The following is a 19,181-nucleotide window of genomic DNA, read 5'->3' as shown; positions in this document are numbered from 1 at the left end:
ACCAGTTATGTTATCTTAGTGCAGAAAGCAGTGAATGCCTTTCATCGTTGTGCATCAGAATCTCCTAGAGGGTCTTTTAAAGATGCTTTTGCCAAGGCCAAATCCTGTTCTGATCCATAATGTTTAGGCATGGATTTGGGAATGTGAATTTTCATTACATGTGGTATTAGTATGCTAGGGTTGCCATAATAAAATACCACAGACTGGGTGGCTTAAATAACAGCAATGTATTTTCTGTCAGTTCTGGAAGTTAGAAGCCCAAGACTGAGATGTCAGCAGGGTTGGTTCCTCCTGAGGCCTCTTAACTTGCAGGCACCTGCCTTCTGGCTGTGTCCCCATATGGTTTTTCCTCTGTGTGCACACACCCCTGGTGTGTCTATGTGTATCCAAATTTCTTCCTTTCATAAGGATACCATTCAGACTGGATTAGGTCACACTCTAAAGGTTTCATTTGAACACATTATTGCCTGGGGGAATTTTTGCAGAAACTAACCTCTGTGGCCAGCAGTTTGTTATGTAAGTGAATACTGAAACACGCCAATCAAAAACGTTTTTCTTACAGAAGACATAATACGACTCTGGTCAATCAGTAGTTAACTTAGTCACCTCTTTTAAGGTCCTATGTCCAAATACAGTCAGATTCTGAGATACTAGAAATTAGGGCATGAATTTGGGGGCAACACAGGTCAGCTCCTAATGTATGCCCCAGTGTTCCAGACACAGGTAACTCACGGTTCATACCTAAGCAAACACCAATTTAGGCTGTAGATCACCTAAATGTGCACACTCACCTCAGTCACTTAGCTTTATGTGACTTACTATGTAACCTCTTTCAGGAGGGTCTTGCTACCTCATTCCTAAAGAAAAGTGTCATTTGGTTTCCATTCTTACTGTCCATCATGCTACATAAAATAGCGTCTCCCGCCCATCCTGTCAATCCCTGTCTCCTCCACTCTTTTCGTCACACTTACCATCACTGACACTCTCCACTAGAATGTAAGCTCCGCTTTGTTTTGCTCACCACTGTACTCTCTCTCCCCACCCCATGGATAGAACAGAGACCCAGGAGGATGAGAGTGTTCTGCAGGTGATCTTGTGTTCCTTCTGTCAAGTAAAAAGCAAGGTCTTCTGCTGAGAAGGAGCTAAGGAGGTGGTACGGCAGGAGGCCTGAGAAAAATTAAGATTTGAAGATCCCTATGGAGAATGGGAGAGCAAGATTAGAGCGAATTTAGGAAGAGCTGGCTAGGCAGGCCTCAGAATTCAGCATATGTGGGGGAGCCCATTTATGTTTCCGATACATTCTATTGTATGATCTCCAGCAGTTCTCACAGCTGCGGAGGAGCAGAGAGGGCAAAATGGTTATTTTGATTTCTCAGTGATTACCATTGCTCCTTGGCATAACATTCAAGGCCCTTCACCGTAAGTTCCTATTTACATTACCTGTTTGCTTCTCAGTTATACCAAGTTTCTTCTTCCTCAAATCCTCCTACATCCTGTCTTTTTTAGTGCTTTCCCTTTGAATTCTCAAACTTTCCCTGGCTAAACTTTTGGTCAGCCTTTAATGATTCAGCTCAAATATTCTATGTTGAAAATGCTCCCCAGTCACCTCAAGTACTAGCCATAGTGCTAAGATCATTCCTCTTTTAGAGCACAGTCTTCAGAATACAGCACTAGTTTCAAGATGCAGTTGTCATTTACTGTGTGATCTTGAGCAAGATATTTAACATTTTTGTCCTTCAGTTTCCTCATCTGTAATATGAACACAATGATAAGCCCCTATTTTAGAGAACTGTTTGAAATGATGAAAAGATATATCAGCAAATGGTGCTATTATTGTAATTATTTGCATGTCTTCCTCTCTTGAAAGTTCTTCAAAAGCAGGAATTGTCATTCACGTTAATTTTTTTAAATTCCTAACATTTGACACAGTGCCCGGCACACTGTAGATGTTCCAGAATTGTGGAATAAATTAATGATCAATGGAATTAAAGAGATAGTTGAAATTGCTACCAAGGTATATACACATTTTTTCTTAAATTAGAATTACAGCAAAGAAAGAGCAAGGCTAGGGAATGCACACAATAAATCGTGCAGGGAGGAGAAGTCAGCATTGGTAAAACAGATTGCTTCTTCAGGTAAATAAGGAACACACAGAAACCACACACTGAGCTAAAACAGACATGGACATTGTGTTCATGTAACTTACAGTCAGATACACTGTCCTGTCACAATAGCCAATACATAACAATGACCACATTTACAGTTTCAGACTTTTTGTCTAACCCTCTCAACAGACTAAACTCTGAGGTCAGTTTCCTATTTACCTTCGAATCTCCACCACCCAGTAGTGTTTAATACACACCAAGAGCTCTATATGGAAAGGTTTAGGAAATTAATGACGTGCCACAGAAAGAAGCGAAACCACCAGTAGGTCCAGTCAAATTAAACACTTAATTACATTTTCATAGTTACTTTCCACAACACAAGCAGCGGAGAATTCACTCCCGCTAGAGGGGCAAGCTCCTCTTCCCAAGCTCCTGGGATCCTCACCCACAATCGGTTGGGATACACGAGAGAAATGCATGACATAAACAAATTTTCTTTGGATTTCAGCGATTCAACAACCTAGTCTAATAAAGCATCCGCAAGCCTAACTGTATTACGTAACTTAAGCTTCCTCCACTTCTTGAGGTACCACACCCAAACCTATTTAACTAGCTTGGTGCGTGTAGGCGCAAGGCCCCGCCCGCGATTCCAAACTAGCCAATCCAAACTGCCAGAATCAGTAGCGCGGTGTCTTCTGGGATCTGTAGGTTTCCGAGGTTAGACTTTTCCCGGCGGCCGAGCTTATTCCCGGCGGCCATCGGGCTCCAAAGGCCCGCCCTCTTTCTGGGGGCGGACCCCGGAGCAAACCAAGGGGCGTGTTTTCGCCCCACCTCTCTGTAGCCCGATACGGTGCCGGGGGTGCGGGCCGGCGGATTCCCACGTGGTGCGGAGATTCGCGGTTGCCGGTTCGCGTCCTTCTTGACTTCCTCGGCCTGTGAGCTCTCTGCCTGCAGAGATGCCGAAGATCAAATCAGCGGCTAGCGGCCGCCGCCGCGAGCGGCAGCAACAACGCGGGCAGCTGAAGAGCGCCGGAGGTGGGGACAGCCGCCAGAGAGCTGGGGTCTCTTGGGTTGGGACTTCCGATAGGACCGAGCCGGGGCCAGGGCGGAGTTCTGGCCGGGACAGTGAGACCGGGCGGGGCCCGCGCTCCGGGAGTGCGCGATTCCCGGGTTCCCCGAGCCACGAGCGCAGGCCCCGCGCGCCGCCTCTGACTTTCTTTCGCGGAAGGGGTGGAGTTAAAACAGTCTGTCATCCAGGCTTCTTACCGTGACGTTTGGCGCCCCTAGCTGGCGCGGATAACGTCCCCTAGCTATCCTCCTTCTCTGGGACGGTCTAATGTTTTTAGTTGGGAAATTAAGGCTATTCAATGTTTTATTGCAGGACTTATGTTCAACACGGGGATTGGGCAGCATATTTTGAAAAATCCTCTCATTGTTAACAGCATTATCGATAAGGTAGGTGTGGAAGAGGAGAGGGAGAGAGTTACTGGGTTATTCATTTTGATTTTAGGACTATCTGAGCACAGAAAGGATTCCTGACACAAAATAGATGCTGTGTAAATACTTGTTGAATGAATTCAAGAATTGTGTAGGATTCGCAAGTTCTCTTCAATATGATTTGCTTTATTCTGTGAGTCTCGAGTTCTGACTCCAAATTGTTTTATCTTGCCGTAGATTATTTACTTCTTAGCTTGACACTTCTACTTGTTTAATTCCAGATTCTTCTTCTTCTATTACCAATCACTTTTTCTAGGCAGCATCTATCACTATTAGTTTTTGTTTACTCCAAGCCCTAAAAAAAGTTGGCTTAAAGCTCAACATTCAGAAAACTAAGATCATGGCATCTGGTCCCATCACTTCATGGCAAATAGATGGGGAAACAGTGGAAACAGTGTCAGACTTTATTTTTTTGGGCTCCAAAATCACTGCAGATGGTGATTGCAGCCATGAAATTAAAAGACGCTTACTATCCTAGGAAGAAAAGTTATGACCAACCTAGACAGCATATTGAAAAGGAGAGACATTATTTTGCCAACAAAGGTCCGTCTAGTCAAGGCTATGGTTTTTCCAGTGGTCATGTATGGATGTGAGAGTTTGGACTGTAAAAAAAGCTAAGCGCCGAACAATTGATGCTTTTGAACTGTGGTGTTGGAGAAGACTCTTGAGAGTCCCTTGGATTGCAAGGAGATCCAACCAGTCCATCCTAAAGGAGATCAGTCCTGGGTATTCATTGGAAGGACTGATGCTGAAGCTGAAAGTCCAATACTTTGGCCACCTGATGCAAAGAGTTGACTCATTGGAAAAGACCCTGATGCTGGGAGGGATTGGGGGCAGGAGGAGAAGGGGACAACAGAGAATGAGATGGCTGGATGGCATCACTGACTTGATGGACATGAGTTTGAGTAAACTCTGGGAGTTTGTGATGGACAGGGAGACCTTGTGTGCTGGGATTCATGGGGTCGCAAAGAGTCAGACATGACTGAGTGACTGAACTGAACTGAACCCTAAAAATATATCTAAACAGACACCTTTGGAAGTTTGTTCCCCAGAGAAACCTGTATTTTATAAGCCAATGCCACATGTAAACTCTTTCAGAGTATTGGGTTATTGATGTTTTCTTATTGTTTCATATGATTGGGAGCTAGGACAGGAAACGCTAGGTGGTGCAGATCACTTGCATGGTTGCAAAGGAAGTATCCTGGTGCTGTAGAAAGGACATTACCCGGGTGAGAGATGTCAACTTAGTGTCGTGTGCAAAATGAGAACTGGCCTAGCTTTTTAACCTTTTTGGCTCATGAATTCCTTTGTGCATCTGATTAAAGTTATGGACTTTAATTATTATTAAATTTTAAATTTATTCTTATTTAATTTAAATAATTAAATTATTAAATATTAAAAATTACTAATTATCTGATTAAAAGTTATGGACAGAATACTCCAGCTATGTGCATACATACACTTATTTTTTTCTGCCATATGTTGAGGGTTGTGGGATCTTAGTCCCCACACTAGGTATCTAACCCCTGCCTCCTGCAGAGGAAGCATGGAGTCCTAACCACTGAACTGACATTAATTTTTGTGCACAATTTCTGGATCCTTCTGCACCCCTGAAACCATATATGGATATGGAATTGAGAAATACCAGTACAACATACTATGGTTCATCATTTTGGTCCTTCAATTTTGAACCTAGTGATAATAGTGTTGGTAACAAGGTGCTGTTGGAATCATTTCAAAGACAGAAAGGAGAATGCCACTCTTAGAACTGCTGTTCCTACTTCTCTGACTCCTAACTATTGCCCCAAGTTAGAGCTGTTCAGTTTCCACTTGTGTCTGATGTTAATGAGATAATTTTTTTAAACATAGATCATGAAGCAGTCTCCTAAAAATGGAGTCAGAATAAGATCTCCTAACTGTGCACTTTTGAGTAAAGATATTCTGATGTACATTATGTTTTCAGATGTGCCTGTAAAGTTAAAGTAGTTGTGCTTGCTTGTAGGCTGCCTTGCGACCGACTGATGTGGTGCTGGAGGTTGGACCTGGAACTGGCAATATGACTGTAAAGTTGCTGGAAAAGGCAAAAAAGGTAGAGAGGATTTAGTGTTTGGTATCAGATATCATGTGAATAAGCTCAGGTGGTTTACAGGTATAAATCTGTGTTAATCAATTGCTGTTATTTTAACAGTAACTCTTGTTCCTTTGCTTGAAACTTTATCTTAGAAAATATGAGCAAATTGGGTGAAGTGAGTCAAAAGGTACCAATTTCCAGTATAAAATAAACATGTCCTGGGGATGTAATGGACATTATGATGACTATAGTTAACAACACTGTAGTATATTTGAAGGTTGATAAAGAGAGTAAAAATTCTTATCACAAGAAAGAAAAATTGTAATTATGCGGTCATAAATGTTATATATATCAAATCATTGTGTTGTATACCTGAAACTAATATAATGTTTTATGTCAATTATGTCTCAATTTTTTAAAATGGATTAAAAGAAAAAAATATGGGTATATCAATCAGGAAAACAAACAACATTGGATACTTCAATACAGGGAATTGGTTACATGGTTGTTAGAGGACCAAGAGAATAAAACATTGAGGTTAACCCAAGAGTAGAATTACAAAGAGCAGCTACCACCTCTCGGCTCAGGGGAACAAAGCAAGGGGATTGGAGTTATTGGACTTAGAATGCTGGAGGAGATTTAGCACAGGCCTCTGAGACTGGTTGCTGCTGGTACCTTCTTTGTCTCTTGGTGGATCCAGTTCCAGTTAAATCGGATCATTGCTGTGTCTTCTGGTGGATGTAGGCAACACATGTTAAAGAACTTATCTGGAGAGAGTTCAGTGAAGAGGCCATTGACAAGATGTGGGAATGTTAAGGGAACCAGTAAACATTTAGTGAAGAACCTGGGGACTAGCAACAGCAGGGAACAGTTACCATCCAGCAACCTCAAGGGACAGGCGGAGGGAAATGTGTTTACCGGAGCCCAGAAAGAGCAGGGACAGGGACCACTCATAGCCAGACATGGCCACTGCCAGAACTTGTGCAAGGCAGGCGCGGACATTAGGAAGTACTCAACCCCACCCCTTGGATCCAGTAATGCCTTCCATTAGCCTGGCCCAACAAGAAGTCACAGGGCAAGGGAGCTGGACTGTATTACCCTATAGGCACAGCAAAGCTGGAGAATGGATCTGGGAGCTAAACAGACTAAACCTCACATATATCTGCTCTGTAGGCAGGGTCTTCCTGGAACTCAGCAAAACCTCAGCTTATACTGAAATAAAATTTCAGCCTATCTGGTATCCCTTTTCATTTACTTGAGAAGGTATCTGTGCTATATGCTCTGGATCTTAGTAGGTGAGAGAAGTAATTTACTCATTCCAGAGCAATTGCTTTGTATGCTTCTAAAGAACATTTACTGCACAGACATATTGTGTATTTTTTTTTCATCATCAGTTGAATTAAAAAGCATGGAGCCATATGAGCACAGTGATTCTGTCAAGTATTTGGGTAGGACGGTCACGTAGTCTGGCTGCCTACTTGTCTGGGTGATGTTTTTTGTTGTTCCTTTAACCCCCATGACACATTTTGTAAAATCGTCTCTTCATTAAATTCTCTTCAGATAAGTTCTTTAAAATGTACTGGTAGAGTACAATTGAAGAATAATGATGGTGGAATTGGGAAAAGAATTTTAATTCATTTCAATAATGTAAGTTCCTATTGAGATAACAGGAAAAGATTTATTCTCCATAATTAGCCTACAAAAAAATGTGTTTTTTTTTTTTTAATTTAGGTAATTGCTTGTGAACTTGACCCAAGGCTAGTAGCTGAACTTCACAAAAGAGTTCAGGGCACGTGAGTATACATAATAGAATTAAAGTACATTTCAGTCTCATGAAACAATGTTCTTTTTAATTGCTTTTTTTTTTTTTTTTGTCTTATTATCAGGCCTCTGGCCAGCAAACTTCAAGTAATGGTGGGTGATGTGTTAAAAACAGATCTGCCATTCTTTGATGCTTGTGTGGCAAATTTGCCCTATCAGGTATGTTTTCAAAATGTAGGAACATTACATTTACTAAATGGTTTTCTGGTGGGTCTTTCCCAGAAATAACCAGTTAATTCTTTTCCAGATCTCTTCTCCTTTTGTCTTCAAGCTGTTGCTGCATCGACCTTTTTTCAGGTTTGTGAAAAGAAGACTAAAGTTACTGCCAAATCTTGGAAAAATTACAGTTTAGGCCATGAACACAGATGGCTAAAGGTTAAGGTTAATTCAATAGAAAAACTACTGGGGATGTTTTGTAGAAAACGTCAGTCTGTGTGCTGCTCTGTCCCACAGTCTTCAGCAGTTGCTAAGAGTTATTTGGGAGAGGTGTGGTCTGAGTCGAGCTTCTGAGACCAGATGCCTTTCTGTATTTTCTTATGCTTTTGTTTTTAGCCCAGGTCACACTTCTTATGTCTAGATTCTTAAATGTCCTGCTAACTGGTTTCTAGTACACTCTGTAGCAGTGATTTTCAAATTGCAGGTCAAAAACTCCTTAGTAGGTATAAAGTAAATTTAATGAGCCATGACTATCATTTTTTTAAAAAAATGACATGGAATGGAATATATCAGAGGGCATTCATTTCATGTCATCTCGCTGATTATAGTTTCGTGAAACTTTTGTTGACCTGAAATACTCTCTCATCTGATCATTGAGGGCTTACATTCACAAGGGGTTAGAGCTACAGCCATTATACAATGAAAAACAAAAAGCCAGCTGGGTCATTCTGTGACCCAGCTTTATTCTGTGGGAATAAAGCTCAGACTGAAGCTGTTCTCCCTTCTGGCCAGCTGGACTGTTATTAACCACAGCTATTGATTTACTGTTTCCCACCTAAGAAAAATCATTGAAGTTAAAATACATTTATAGTTGAAAATGACCTTTCTCTTTTTATTCCTTTCTGCTGTCTTTTCAGATGTGCTGTACTAATGTTTCAAAGAGAATTTGCTCTCCGACTGGTTGCAAAACCTGGAGATAAGTTATACTGCAGACTGTCAATTAACACACAGCTGTTAGCACGTGTGGACCATCTAATGAAAGTAAGTGACTTGTTGAAATGATGGGGCTTGGAAAAGACCCTGATGCTGGGAGATTGAGGGCAGGAGGAGAAGGGGACGACGGAGGATGAGATGGCTGGGTGGCATCATTGACTCGATGGACGTGGGTTTGGGTGGACTCCGGGAGTTGGTGATGGACAGGGAGGCCTGGTGTGCTGCGGTTCATGGGGTCGTGAAGAGTTGGACACGACTGAGCAACTGAACTGAACTGATCATTGAGCATCTAGCTGTGCCTTCTCTGAGGAGAGCATGTATGATTACTATTTTTAAAAAAATTTTATTTTTGGCTGCAGTGAGTCTTCGTTGCTTTGTACGGGCTTTCTCTAGTTGTGGCGAGCGGGAGCTGCTCTTTATTGCGCTGCACAGGCTTCTCATCGCAGTGGCTTCTCTTGCTGCAGAGCATAAGCTCTAGGTGTGTGGGCTTCAGCAGTTGCAGCATGTCAGCTCAGTAGTTGTGGCTTGCAGGTTTAGTTGCTCCTTGGCATGTGGAATCTTTCCAGACCAGGGATTGAACCCATGTCCCCTGAATTGGCACTTATCCATTGCACCAGCAGGGAATTCCTGATTACTAATTAAAGTTGTTTTTGAGAGGACTACTTAAACATTTTCTGATTAACAGGTTGGAAAGAATAACTTCAGACCACCACCCAAGGTGGAATCCAGTGTGGTAAGGATAGAACCTAAGAATCCACCACCACCTATCAATTTTCAGGTGAGGTTAAAATAGGGTCATTCAATAAAAGGAAAAAAAGTCGAAGGTGGAAGATGTGTGTCTGTAGCAGCAGAAAAATGAGTCAACCTAAATGTCTAAATAGGAGAATATTAATTATAATACATCCTGTGATGGAATAGATGGAATTATTTGACACAACATAGTTGTTGAAGATCTCAAGAGCATGGAAAATGTTTGCAAAAGATAAAAAGATTAGAAATACCATTGCAGTTTGCTGGCGATTATATCTACAGAAAACATGTATCTATTTAATAAGACATGGGAAACAAGATAAAATGAAAATAGTTGTGTTACAGTGTGGGTAACACGGTTTAATCAGAATTATAATTTTTGCCATTTCAAGAGAAGAAAGTCAGATGACTTGATGTAAAACCTCACTGTAATCACATTGGATAAAAACATACGTATATGGCCAGTAGCTTATGGCACTGGTGTGGTTCTCAGCTATTCCTGCAAGGTTTAGCTAGGTGTATTACACAGGCTGTATTCTAAATTATGTCTATTTTGAGTCATGTTTTTTGAAAATGATACTTAGATTTAAATAAATACAATGTTCTTTGTTCTGATGTGGCACAAATATGTTTTCTATTTTTAAAACTGAGGGTAAAATAGTCAAAGAGGTGCACAAAAGTGTGAAAATCAAGTATAGTTCTTACTTTTGCATATGTGAACTAGCCACATCAAGATATAGAACATTTTTATCACTCCGGAAGCTTTCAGTTTTATATATTAAGACAAAATAGTACCTACTAGGTATTGGTGGGATTTAATATTTTCTAAGAAAATACTATCTACTGTTTCAGGAATGGGATGGCCTAGTAAGGATCACCTTTGTTAGGAAAAACAAGACACTGTCTGCTGCATTTAAGTAAGTATTTTACTAATTAATGATATATGAGGGATCAGTGCTTCAAATACTGTGCTAAGCGCTAAAATTTGGTCATTTTCCTGAACAGTATTACCCTAAAGCATACACATGATCCATGTCCAGACACACTTTTAATTTTGTACTTTAGGAGGCAAGAGAATTTAATGAAGAAAAGTTCCTGGACTTCGGAATTAGATTAGATCAGGTTTGATTTTTTTGAGAAATGGGAAAAACCCTAAAACTATACCCCACATCTCCCTTTCTTTGGAAAAATGAGGTGACAGATGGACCCCTTCCACACTTTAGAAAGATTCATGGCATTTTAACTTGAAAACATATGATAGCAATTTGGGGCCCAAGGTCAAAAAAATGGTGAAAGCCACAATGAAAAAATTAATTTTTGAGATGATGTTTTTTGTAATCTGAAACTTCCTAAGAATGTAAGAGATGTCTATTAGGTTTAAATATTAGTAGTTGTGATTATTTCAGAAGTTTTAAATATTCAACCTTTTTTAGTTCTTTAATTTTACCATGTGGAACATAGGCTTAATCTTACAGTAAAGGAAATTTATAATCTGTTTGGAATAATAGTGACATCATTTCTTTATGTAATATAGGTCAAGTGCAGTGCAACAGCTACTGGAAAAAAACTACAGAATTCACTGTTCAGTCCATAATATTGTAAGCAGAAAATGTTTTTGTTGTTTCAATAATTTGTGTTTTAAAATGTCCATTTCCTACTGTTTCCTATATCATTACAAAACTCTTAATTATGAACATTTCATAGGATCCTTAAAAGACAGTATGTCATGTATAACTAGCAGGAGAACGTCAACTCTAATAGTTCAGTGCTGCTGTGTATTTTGTAGAACGTATCTGAGCAGCCTTGAATACTCTATCCTTTTTTACGGACAGTTTTTTTTCTTTTGGCTATAAAAAGATTCAATTGAGTCATAATTTTCTCCCAAGTTTTAACCATGTATAACTTACTCAGCTTAAAGTTATTTGCTGGCCTTTGAATTGTGGTCATCCCTTCTTGCTTGTTGCTCACATAGAAATTACAAAGTTACCATTTTCTCAGTGACTTTTTTTAATACCCAGAAATTGAAATTAGAATAGAATTGAAATAGAGATTGAAATAGAATAGAATAAAGCAAGTGATAAATAGCAAGCTCTGGTTGTGAACCTCATGTCTTTTACCATTATCTGTGCAACATTTTCTTTAGTTGTGTGAACACACAGACATCTATATATGACTGTGATGTTTGATAACTTTTTAGTTTTCCAATCTAAACAGAGTGGCAGATTAAAGGAAATTTCCTTTTTTTTTTTCCACTCAGCTCTTATGTGGTTTAATGTACCGGTAGCATAGCTACCTCCATTTTATGAATACAGTCTCCAAACAACTACCCATCATAGGAAATACTAAGTTGGATTAAGAAGTTTTTGGATGGAAAATGTGAAGTGTGAAGTATTCTCAAGTGTTAGAGAGGCTATCTTTGAGAAAAACTAGCTAGCTAGTTTAATGAAATTTGTGCCAAGAAAATGTTATTTTTAAAAGATATTAACAATTGCTGTAAAATTTAGTTTACAGCTTTAATTATGTTATGAAGTACTTTGTGAAGCCTGAAATGTAACTGTTTCAGAATTTCTAAGAAGAAATAGGGCAGTATACACAATGAGTATTTGATATGTGCTGAAGATCAACCAGTTAATGAATTAAGATGCAAGTCTTATTGACACAGATAGGCTTTCCAAAACTATCATGAAAGGATAAAGTGACTGTTTATGACTTACTGAACTGGGAAAAAAAAAAAAGAGTCAAGGTGACTTCATTAAAGATCTGTTGTTCATTTATTCTGAATCTTGTATTGATAGATAATACCAGAAGATTTCAGCATAGCAGATAAAATACAGCAAATCCTAACCAGCACAGGTTTTAGTGACAAGCGGGCCCGTTCCATGGACATAGATGATTTCATCAGGTAACTACATTTTCCTTTTACTACATGTTTACATTTCTTTACTGTGACACCTTCATATTTAGAGATTTAAAGGCTTTTAAGCGGTTATAAGGTGCTACCTGGGAGTTATTGCATAGCACTTCCATGGCATGGAATATTTGGTGTAGAAGATGGAGGCTAGTTAGCTGCAGCAGAATGAACATTTTCTGTAAGAACAGGAAGTGAAGAACAGTCCCAGCCTGGAGATAACCTCTGTGACAGTGTGAGTTATGGTGTGCGTACTTCTCCCTTCCAGCCCCCTCCCCAAACTCCCATTCATAGGCTTAATAGTTTGTCTATTGAAAGTAGCATGTCAGGTAGAAGAATCAAAGAATAGCTTTTAAGTATGAAATAATATTAGTTACAATCGTTATCTGGTTATCATTTCTAACTGGTTCAGTAACTTATTTCATGGACTGAGGCAAGTTCTACACACCAGAAGTAAAAAAAGAAAGAACGGTGTCATAATTAACCGGGCAGTATAGAGAAAAATTTGTTTTCCTTTCCTTCGATTAAGCAAGTAAATCTTATGAAAGCAGAGTAAGGTGTCAAATACCCAGGTAATAATTGACCTGGATTCATTGTTTTTAATCACTAACACTTTGATTTCCTAACTAAAAAACCATAAAGTTTTGTCTCTTTATCCATTTTTAAAGCTTCCATGATCTAGAGGCTGAAAAAAAGAGGGTAGATTGATATAAAAGTCACTGGTTTACTTTATGCTAGAAACACAGTTGTATGTAGCTGAGACAGATGACATATATTTTATTGGCAGGCTAGCAGTACTACTGTTTTCATTAGATGTTAATGCCAGGAGTTGAACATTATCCATAAGTAGTACCCATCTTTAGATATCTTAACCCTTCTTGTTGGTTCTTATGGGCCATCCTGAAAATAATCTCAGGCAGGTCTAAAGAGAAATATTTCATCTTATTTTCCTTCATTCTTATTAATTGTCTGCAAGGTTACTAAACATGCAGCTTACTAAAACAGTGATCTGGTAAGTACAACGTATCCAGAGAGAAGTAAGTATTTGAGTCTGAATAACTGAGCTCAGAGAGAAGAAAGGACACATGAGATTAGCCATTCATCTCTCCCATGTCTCTAATTCCAAATAGCTTTGCATTCATTTACCAGGTTGAAATGGAACAAGTACCAATGTGCTCTTAGGCCAGGGTTACTGTAGGTCTAAGATTATTTTAGTTAAATTCATCATGCCTTAAGACATATAGGCTATGACAGGAGAGGCACCAAAATGAGGTGGCATAAACTTAATTGAAGAATAAAGCTTTAGACATCTTAGGAGTATTTGTGTTTTAGAACTCATGGTATAAGGACTATGTAGGCATTGTTACTTACTACAAACTAGCATTTCAATACCATCCCACTTGGTTGTTTTTCAGATTGCTGCATGGATTCAATGCAGAAGGTATCCATTTTTCTTAGACATCTGAAAAAGAAGTTTTTCAAGCTCAAGGAAAAAAGTGGAATTATATATTCTTAATAATTTGAAAAAATGAGCTATGCTTGGACACTATGTGCTTGACTACTTTTGATGTACTACTGTTGTCACCATTTATTTCTCTGAATTTTTAAGAAAGTAAGTCAATTCTAAGTGTCCAAGGTTTCTTTGTATTTTGCTCTTTTTTGTTTGTTTTGGTTTAATATATAATACAAGGCAGGGTGATAATAATCTTCAAGAGCCGCAGATACGCACAACTTTACACTTCAAGTTATTTCTAACAGTGTATAAAGATGTTACCCTTTTATTTTCTGTTATATATTATTGTGAAAACCTTTTTTAGGCTTTTAGCTCTTCAGGCCTTTGTCCTTCAAGTCATAAAAAAGTTAAAATGTTTAATTTAGTCACATATTCCCCATACCCTTTCTTCTTGTTATTCATGTGTACAGTAAAGCAGTTGTCTTAAAATGTTATTTTGCTTCTTGAATTCCTTCTGTTTTCCTGTCCAGTTTCTATCCCTGCCTACCTCTAGCAATCCTGTAGTGTTAACAGGCTACATCAGGGTTTTAGGTAAGCCTGAGCCTGCTGCCGCCACCACACGGTGCCAGGTATATATCACTTCTGGGCATTCCTTGTAAATGAGCGTCTCAACTAGAATGAAATTAATTAGAAGACTGTATGATTTTTTTCTTGGGGAGACAGTCATAGACTTAAAATTTCAAAGAGTTTTATAAATCAAAACTGACTTTAAAGTTAAAATCTCTGCTCTTCAATTTCAAAACAAACCAACCCAACCAGCCATTCTGCCACAACCACAGGTTCCCAAGATTCATGATTTCTGGGTAATTAAAAATTTCAATAGATGTCATAAATAAGTCTTAATTAGCTACAATGTTTAAATCATTATCAATATTATATTCAATATTGTAAATGTCCTTTAACAAAGAATTATAGTAGTTGACTATTTTATTTATATAAGGAAATAAAAATATTTTCAGTGACATTTGGTTTTCTTTATACCTAATTTAATAGAAGGACTATCTCAAGATTACTTTAACAGAGATCCATACAGCAAGTGAACCTAGAAAGAAAGCTAAGTTGTTTGCCTAAACAGATTTTTTAGAAATCTGGCCTCAAAGTTATATATTAAAACATTCCTATATAACTAAAATAATGTATATTTTTAGTTAATTTTAATTATTAAGGGATATCAGCTTTCAAGTCTGAGAAAGTAAAGAACGTTTAATCCAGATCCAAAAATTTTTAAGTTATTCTTTAAATAGCTACTGCATAAAGCCACTTTTGTACATAAATAGTACATAATAAGAGTAGGTTTTTTTTAATCTCACAAAACTACTTAGCAAAGTTTACTTGTACCATCTCTATCTTTAAAGATTTAATTCAGCTTTCCCTCTTATTTCCCTGTCCTCCTGTGAACTGCCTGCTGAGTTTTAGTCCCTTTTAACAACAGAAGGAATGGATTATACTACCAAGATCCTTTCTGATACTAATGTTTAATATACCTTGCATGCTATTCAGAATGAAGCCTTTATATAGTATAAGGCAGTGTATTTCAACTTCAGGAGACCTTCCACAGATAATACCCTTTTAATTTAAATAATAAATTAAGACTAATCTGTTGTGCTTAAAATGAGTAAATTCACGTTATCTCTTTATGCCCTTTGAAGGTTGGTTAGGCTCAGAAACTACCTTTTTAAACAGCCTCTGTAAGGTCAATACTACCAGTTCTCCATTCTTCCTCTTCTCCTTGAAATAAACACAAGTAGAACACATCTCACAGCTGCAAGAAAACCTGAGTTCCTTCCAAAACAAAGGTGATTGTATTGAAGTAAATTGTCTCTAAAACTCATTACACAGATTTAATTTATTAATAATAAGCACACTGTGAAAATCTACATTTGTACTAGATTTCAAGTTTACAGAGGAGCTTTTCACCATGGTGTTAGGATTTCCCATGACTACCCTTTGAATTCTATGAACAGTGAAGTAGGGAGTCTGGCTCATATGACTCTCTATTCATAGCTTCCCTTTGGCCCACAGGAATGAGCTGGTAGTTCCCTAGAGTAAATCAAAACAAGATATCCCTGGGAGACTTTTTGTTAATGTACTCCTAGACACTATCCTGGGAACTGAGGGAAAACTCCTAGAGAGATAGAAATCTTCTAACAAAATATTTACATGAAAAGTGGCCAGTTTTCTTCCTTGGAATAGCAATCTGTAAAAATAAGTGCCACCATTTAAAAAGTAGCATGCCCTAGATGAACTGATTGGTGAGAATTTGGTGGTTCTCACCAAATAGTGGTGAAACATCAAACATTAGGTAATGGGTGGAGCTTGGGTTAGATCTGCCTTTTACGGCGAAGTCAACTCTTTAGCTTAAATTCTTTCTCAACATAGTTATGTACTGTCTACACTTGGCTTAAACTAACAGTTCTATTATGGACTACTTTCAATGTACATGTACATATTCATGCATCAGAAGCCAATTTCCTTTAACTGTACCATTTAAAAGGTACATTTTGGGGTGCTAATGGACACTTCAACTTAAGTAATGGTATTGGTAAAGATCAAATTGCACTATTAGTCTTGGTAATACCACACTGGAACACACACTGCGTATATATGTATTATCCTAAGATAAAACTCTTTTCAGAATTTCTTTACTTTTTATTATACACCAACTAGTTTATATTTTAGTTCTTTACAAAGAAAATGCTAAGAAAATTATAACCACATGTTATATGGTTTTAAAATCATAATTCCAGATTTTTTTACATATAAGATGGAATGGTCCAGCAGCTATGTCCACTGTCACAGACTTTAGTTCCATTCAATGATATGGCACATCCTGCAAAATTAACTAGTCACACACAAAAAAAAGTCTCAATTACAGTAAAAATGTACACACAATAAAGGTAATTTACAATGACAGATAAGGAATGTAATTTATCTTGGCTGTGCTTCATAAATTTAGGGTCAATAGCCTTAGTCAAGGCACAAAGCAGGAAGAGGTGAGCACAGCTGTTTCTAGAAGTGGGCAAGGTATGTACAATCACTGATGAGGTATGCATGCACGCAAAGGATTTAAAACTGCTCAGTCTTGCCAAGAAAACTGAACTGAGTTAAAAGGAAATGCTGTGGCTTCCCCTTACTATTCACCTCTGGATCAAGTCCACAATCTTACTTCATCATATAGAAAATAAAATTGGCAAGGATCTCCAAAAGTAACTCACTATCTGGGTAAATGAAACAAAATGCTTCACTATTCCCAAATCTTGGTTGTGCCTCCTGACTAGAAGCATCTTGTAGACAAAGGAGTGTTTCACAAAATTGAAATGTCATTCAGGTGAAGGGACAAGACATTTTCCACAGACACTTAAGATTTCAAACTTTCAAATGGCCCTTACAGCTGAACCATTGCTATGTTACAGTAGCGAGGGTTCTGGGGATCCTTTAGCAGCAAATGCTGATTTAAAGGGCACGGGGTCTCTTCGGGTTGATTTGCTTGCTGGCTTGTTCTTCTTCTTGCAGAGCTGCACGAAAAGATTTCACTTTATCTTGGAAAAAGAAAAGAAAGGAATAAGTTTTGCATTACATGCGATGCAGTATACAACTTTATGCATCCTATCAAATCATCTCTTACAGTATCAACTCAGGGTTTTTTCTTTTGTTCTTTGTGATCCAGAAACTTGGAACTAAACATAGTGCTCAGGTATAGCAACAAATTCATAGATTCTGAGAAATGCTTGCAGGTTTTATTTGTTGTTATCTTCACAACAGATTTCTGTTCTATTTGGCATATTTTACAGTGTTCAATTTTAATTTCTTTGAATTCCTTTTTACAGTGTAAAGAGGCTATATATGTATGTATAATAGTTATTTCTTCTCAGAGTATTAGAAAATGTCTACTTTCAATTCCTTTTTTGCCTTTTAAGCTATGAAATTTTAAGTTCACTTGAGTTTTTAAGACATGTCACTTTTTCCTTATTGGGGATTACAAAGGGTACGGTGAAGAAGGGAGATTACAAAACATACATTTCTTGGTCTTACAATTCTGTCTTACTGTCTTATCATGTACTGATTCAGATTCACATAGAGTAAGAAACAGGTAAGTAAAAATTGGAAGAGGCAAGTAACTGTCTGCTGTGTGAAGATGAGAAATTTTTCTCCAACAGTGGTTCTCAATTGGGGTGATTTCTGTCCCTCCCAGGGACATCTGGTAGCATCCTCAGACATTTTTGATGGTCAGACTGGGGTGGTGCTACCATCACCTACTCAGTGCAGACTCAGGACAGCTGTAAGCTCTGCACAATGCACAGGAGATGGCACCTTCCAATAGTCTCCCAACTTAAAACGTGTTAATAGTGCAGATTATAGCTTTCAAAAAAAGGAGAAAGATACAATGTTGGAATCTTGATTTCTTTCCCCTCTTCCTAAGTACAGTGATGTTGAAAAAAGTTGATTTTTTTCTGAAATTTAGAAAGGAATATAAGGACTTCTGAATCTGATGCCTGCTAACATAATAGCTCTCAAATTTATATTAATATCAAAATTATATTTGGTAAATTTTTTTTCTAAGTAAGGACTGAATTATACAATATTTAGGTAGTAATTTCTTCAAAGTTTGGATATACTTAATATTTACATGAATCCTAAGAAAAGGATAGGAACTAAGTTGAAAGCTACATCTTGCAGTGAAAAAAAAAAAAAAAAAAAAAAAAAGGATGCATTGTGATCTGTCTCCTGAATAAAATGCATACAGAAAGCTGCCTGTACATTATGGCACATTAGAAAAATGATCAAAACACGTTAAATCAAGGCTTCAATATGAAGAACATGAAAAACAGCAAATTTTAGAAATCCTACATCTGCACAAACAATTCTAAATTGGCAAAATGGTCACTGCTGACTCTATAGGATATGATTTCAAATAACTAACTTTACAAAGAACCTAGTTTAAAAAATTAAGCAGCTTGTTTAGTGCTAAAAAATCCAGCAACTTCAGTCTAGTTTCATGTTGCACTGCATGTACACACAAAGAAGCCTACTTGCATATAAATGAAGATAGCTAATTTGCCAAAGCCTAGGAAATCAGCACATGTAACACGTGCTTATCTGAAGTCGCACAGATAAGCTTAGTAACTATAAAGTCAAGAAAGAAGACATGGCATGTGGGTAAGCCACATGCTTTCCTTCATGAACAAAGCAGAAAGAGTAGCTGTTTGGAACCTTCCCCTTCATTTTTTAAAACAAGAGTTCAAAGGAAAATCATGACAAGATATGCACAGAAAGGAGATGCAGGTAGGAGGTGATAGAAAGATGACCTGGAATAGATCTAAACCAAGAAAAATAATACTGAAAAGAATTGGCCTAACAAACCAAAGC

At 37.9% G+C, this 19,181-nt stretch overlaps 2 protein-coding genes across 9 annotated transcripts in view; one reads left to right on the top strand and one right to left on the bottom strand.

Moving 5' to 3' along the window:
- Positions 1 to 2,860: 2,860 nt before the first annotated feature.
- DIMT1 (DIM1 rRNA methyltransferase and ribosome maturation factor) lies at positions 2,861 to 14,248 on the top strand. 2 transcript variants are annotated; one of them, XM_020879112.2, is made up of 12 exons: positions 2,861 to 3,140; positions 3,487 to 3,560; positions 5,605 to 5,691; positions 7,405 to 7,466; positions 7,560 to 7,653; positions 7,742 to 7,791; positions 8,568 to 8,691; positions 9,329 to 9,421; positions 10,246 to 10,310; positions 10,928 to 10,991; positions 12,189 to 12,295; positions 13,717 to 14,248. In XM_020879112.2, exons 1-12 carry the CDS (start codon positions 3,062 to 3,064, stop codon positions 13,757 to 13,759), a joined length of 942 nt encoding a protein of 313 aa, XP_020734771.1. In that variant the 5' UTR covers positions 2,861 to 3,061; the 3' UTR covers positions 13,760 to 14,248. The 2 variants fall into 2 exon arrangements, with proteins under 2 accessions (XP_020734771.1, XP_070332837.1); XM_070476736.1 differs by lacking the exons at positions 2,861 to 3,140; positions 3,487 to 3,560 and having other exon boundaries at positions 5,674 to 5,690; positions 7,403 to 7,466.
- KIF2A (kinesin family member 2A) overlaps positions 12,146 to 19,181 on the bottom strand; it is a 76,046-nt gene continuing 69,010 nt past the window's right edge. For all 7 annotated transcript variants that reach the window (XM_020879106.2, XM_020879107.2, XM_020879108.2 and 4 more), the window contains one exon: positions 12,146 to 17,353. In XM_020879106.2, coding sequence (XP_020734765.1) covers positions 17,268 to 17,353 — 86 coding nt within the window. In that variant the 3' untranslated portion in view covers positions 12,146 to 17,267. The remainder of the gene's footprint in view (positions 17,354 to 19,181) is intronic.

Source organism: Odocoileus virginianus, chromosome 14 (genome assembly GCF_023699985.2).
Source record: "Odocoileus virginianus isolate 20LAN1187 ecotype Illinois chromosome 14, Ovbor_1.2, whole genome shotgun sequence".
NCBI classification, from domain to species: Eukaryota; Metazoa; Chordata; class Mammalia; order Artiodactyla; family Cervidae; genus Odocoileus; species Odocoileus virginianus.
This window is presented reverse-complemented; position numbering and strand designations above follow the sequence as displayed.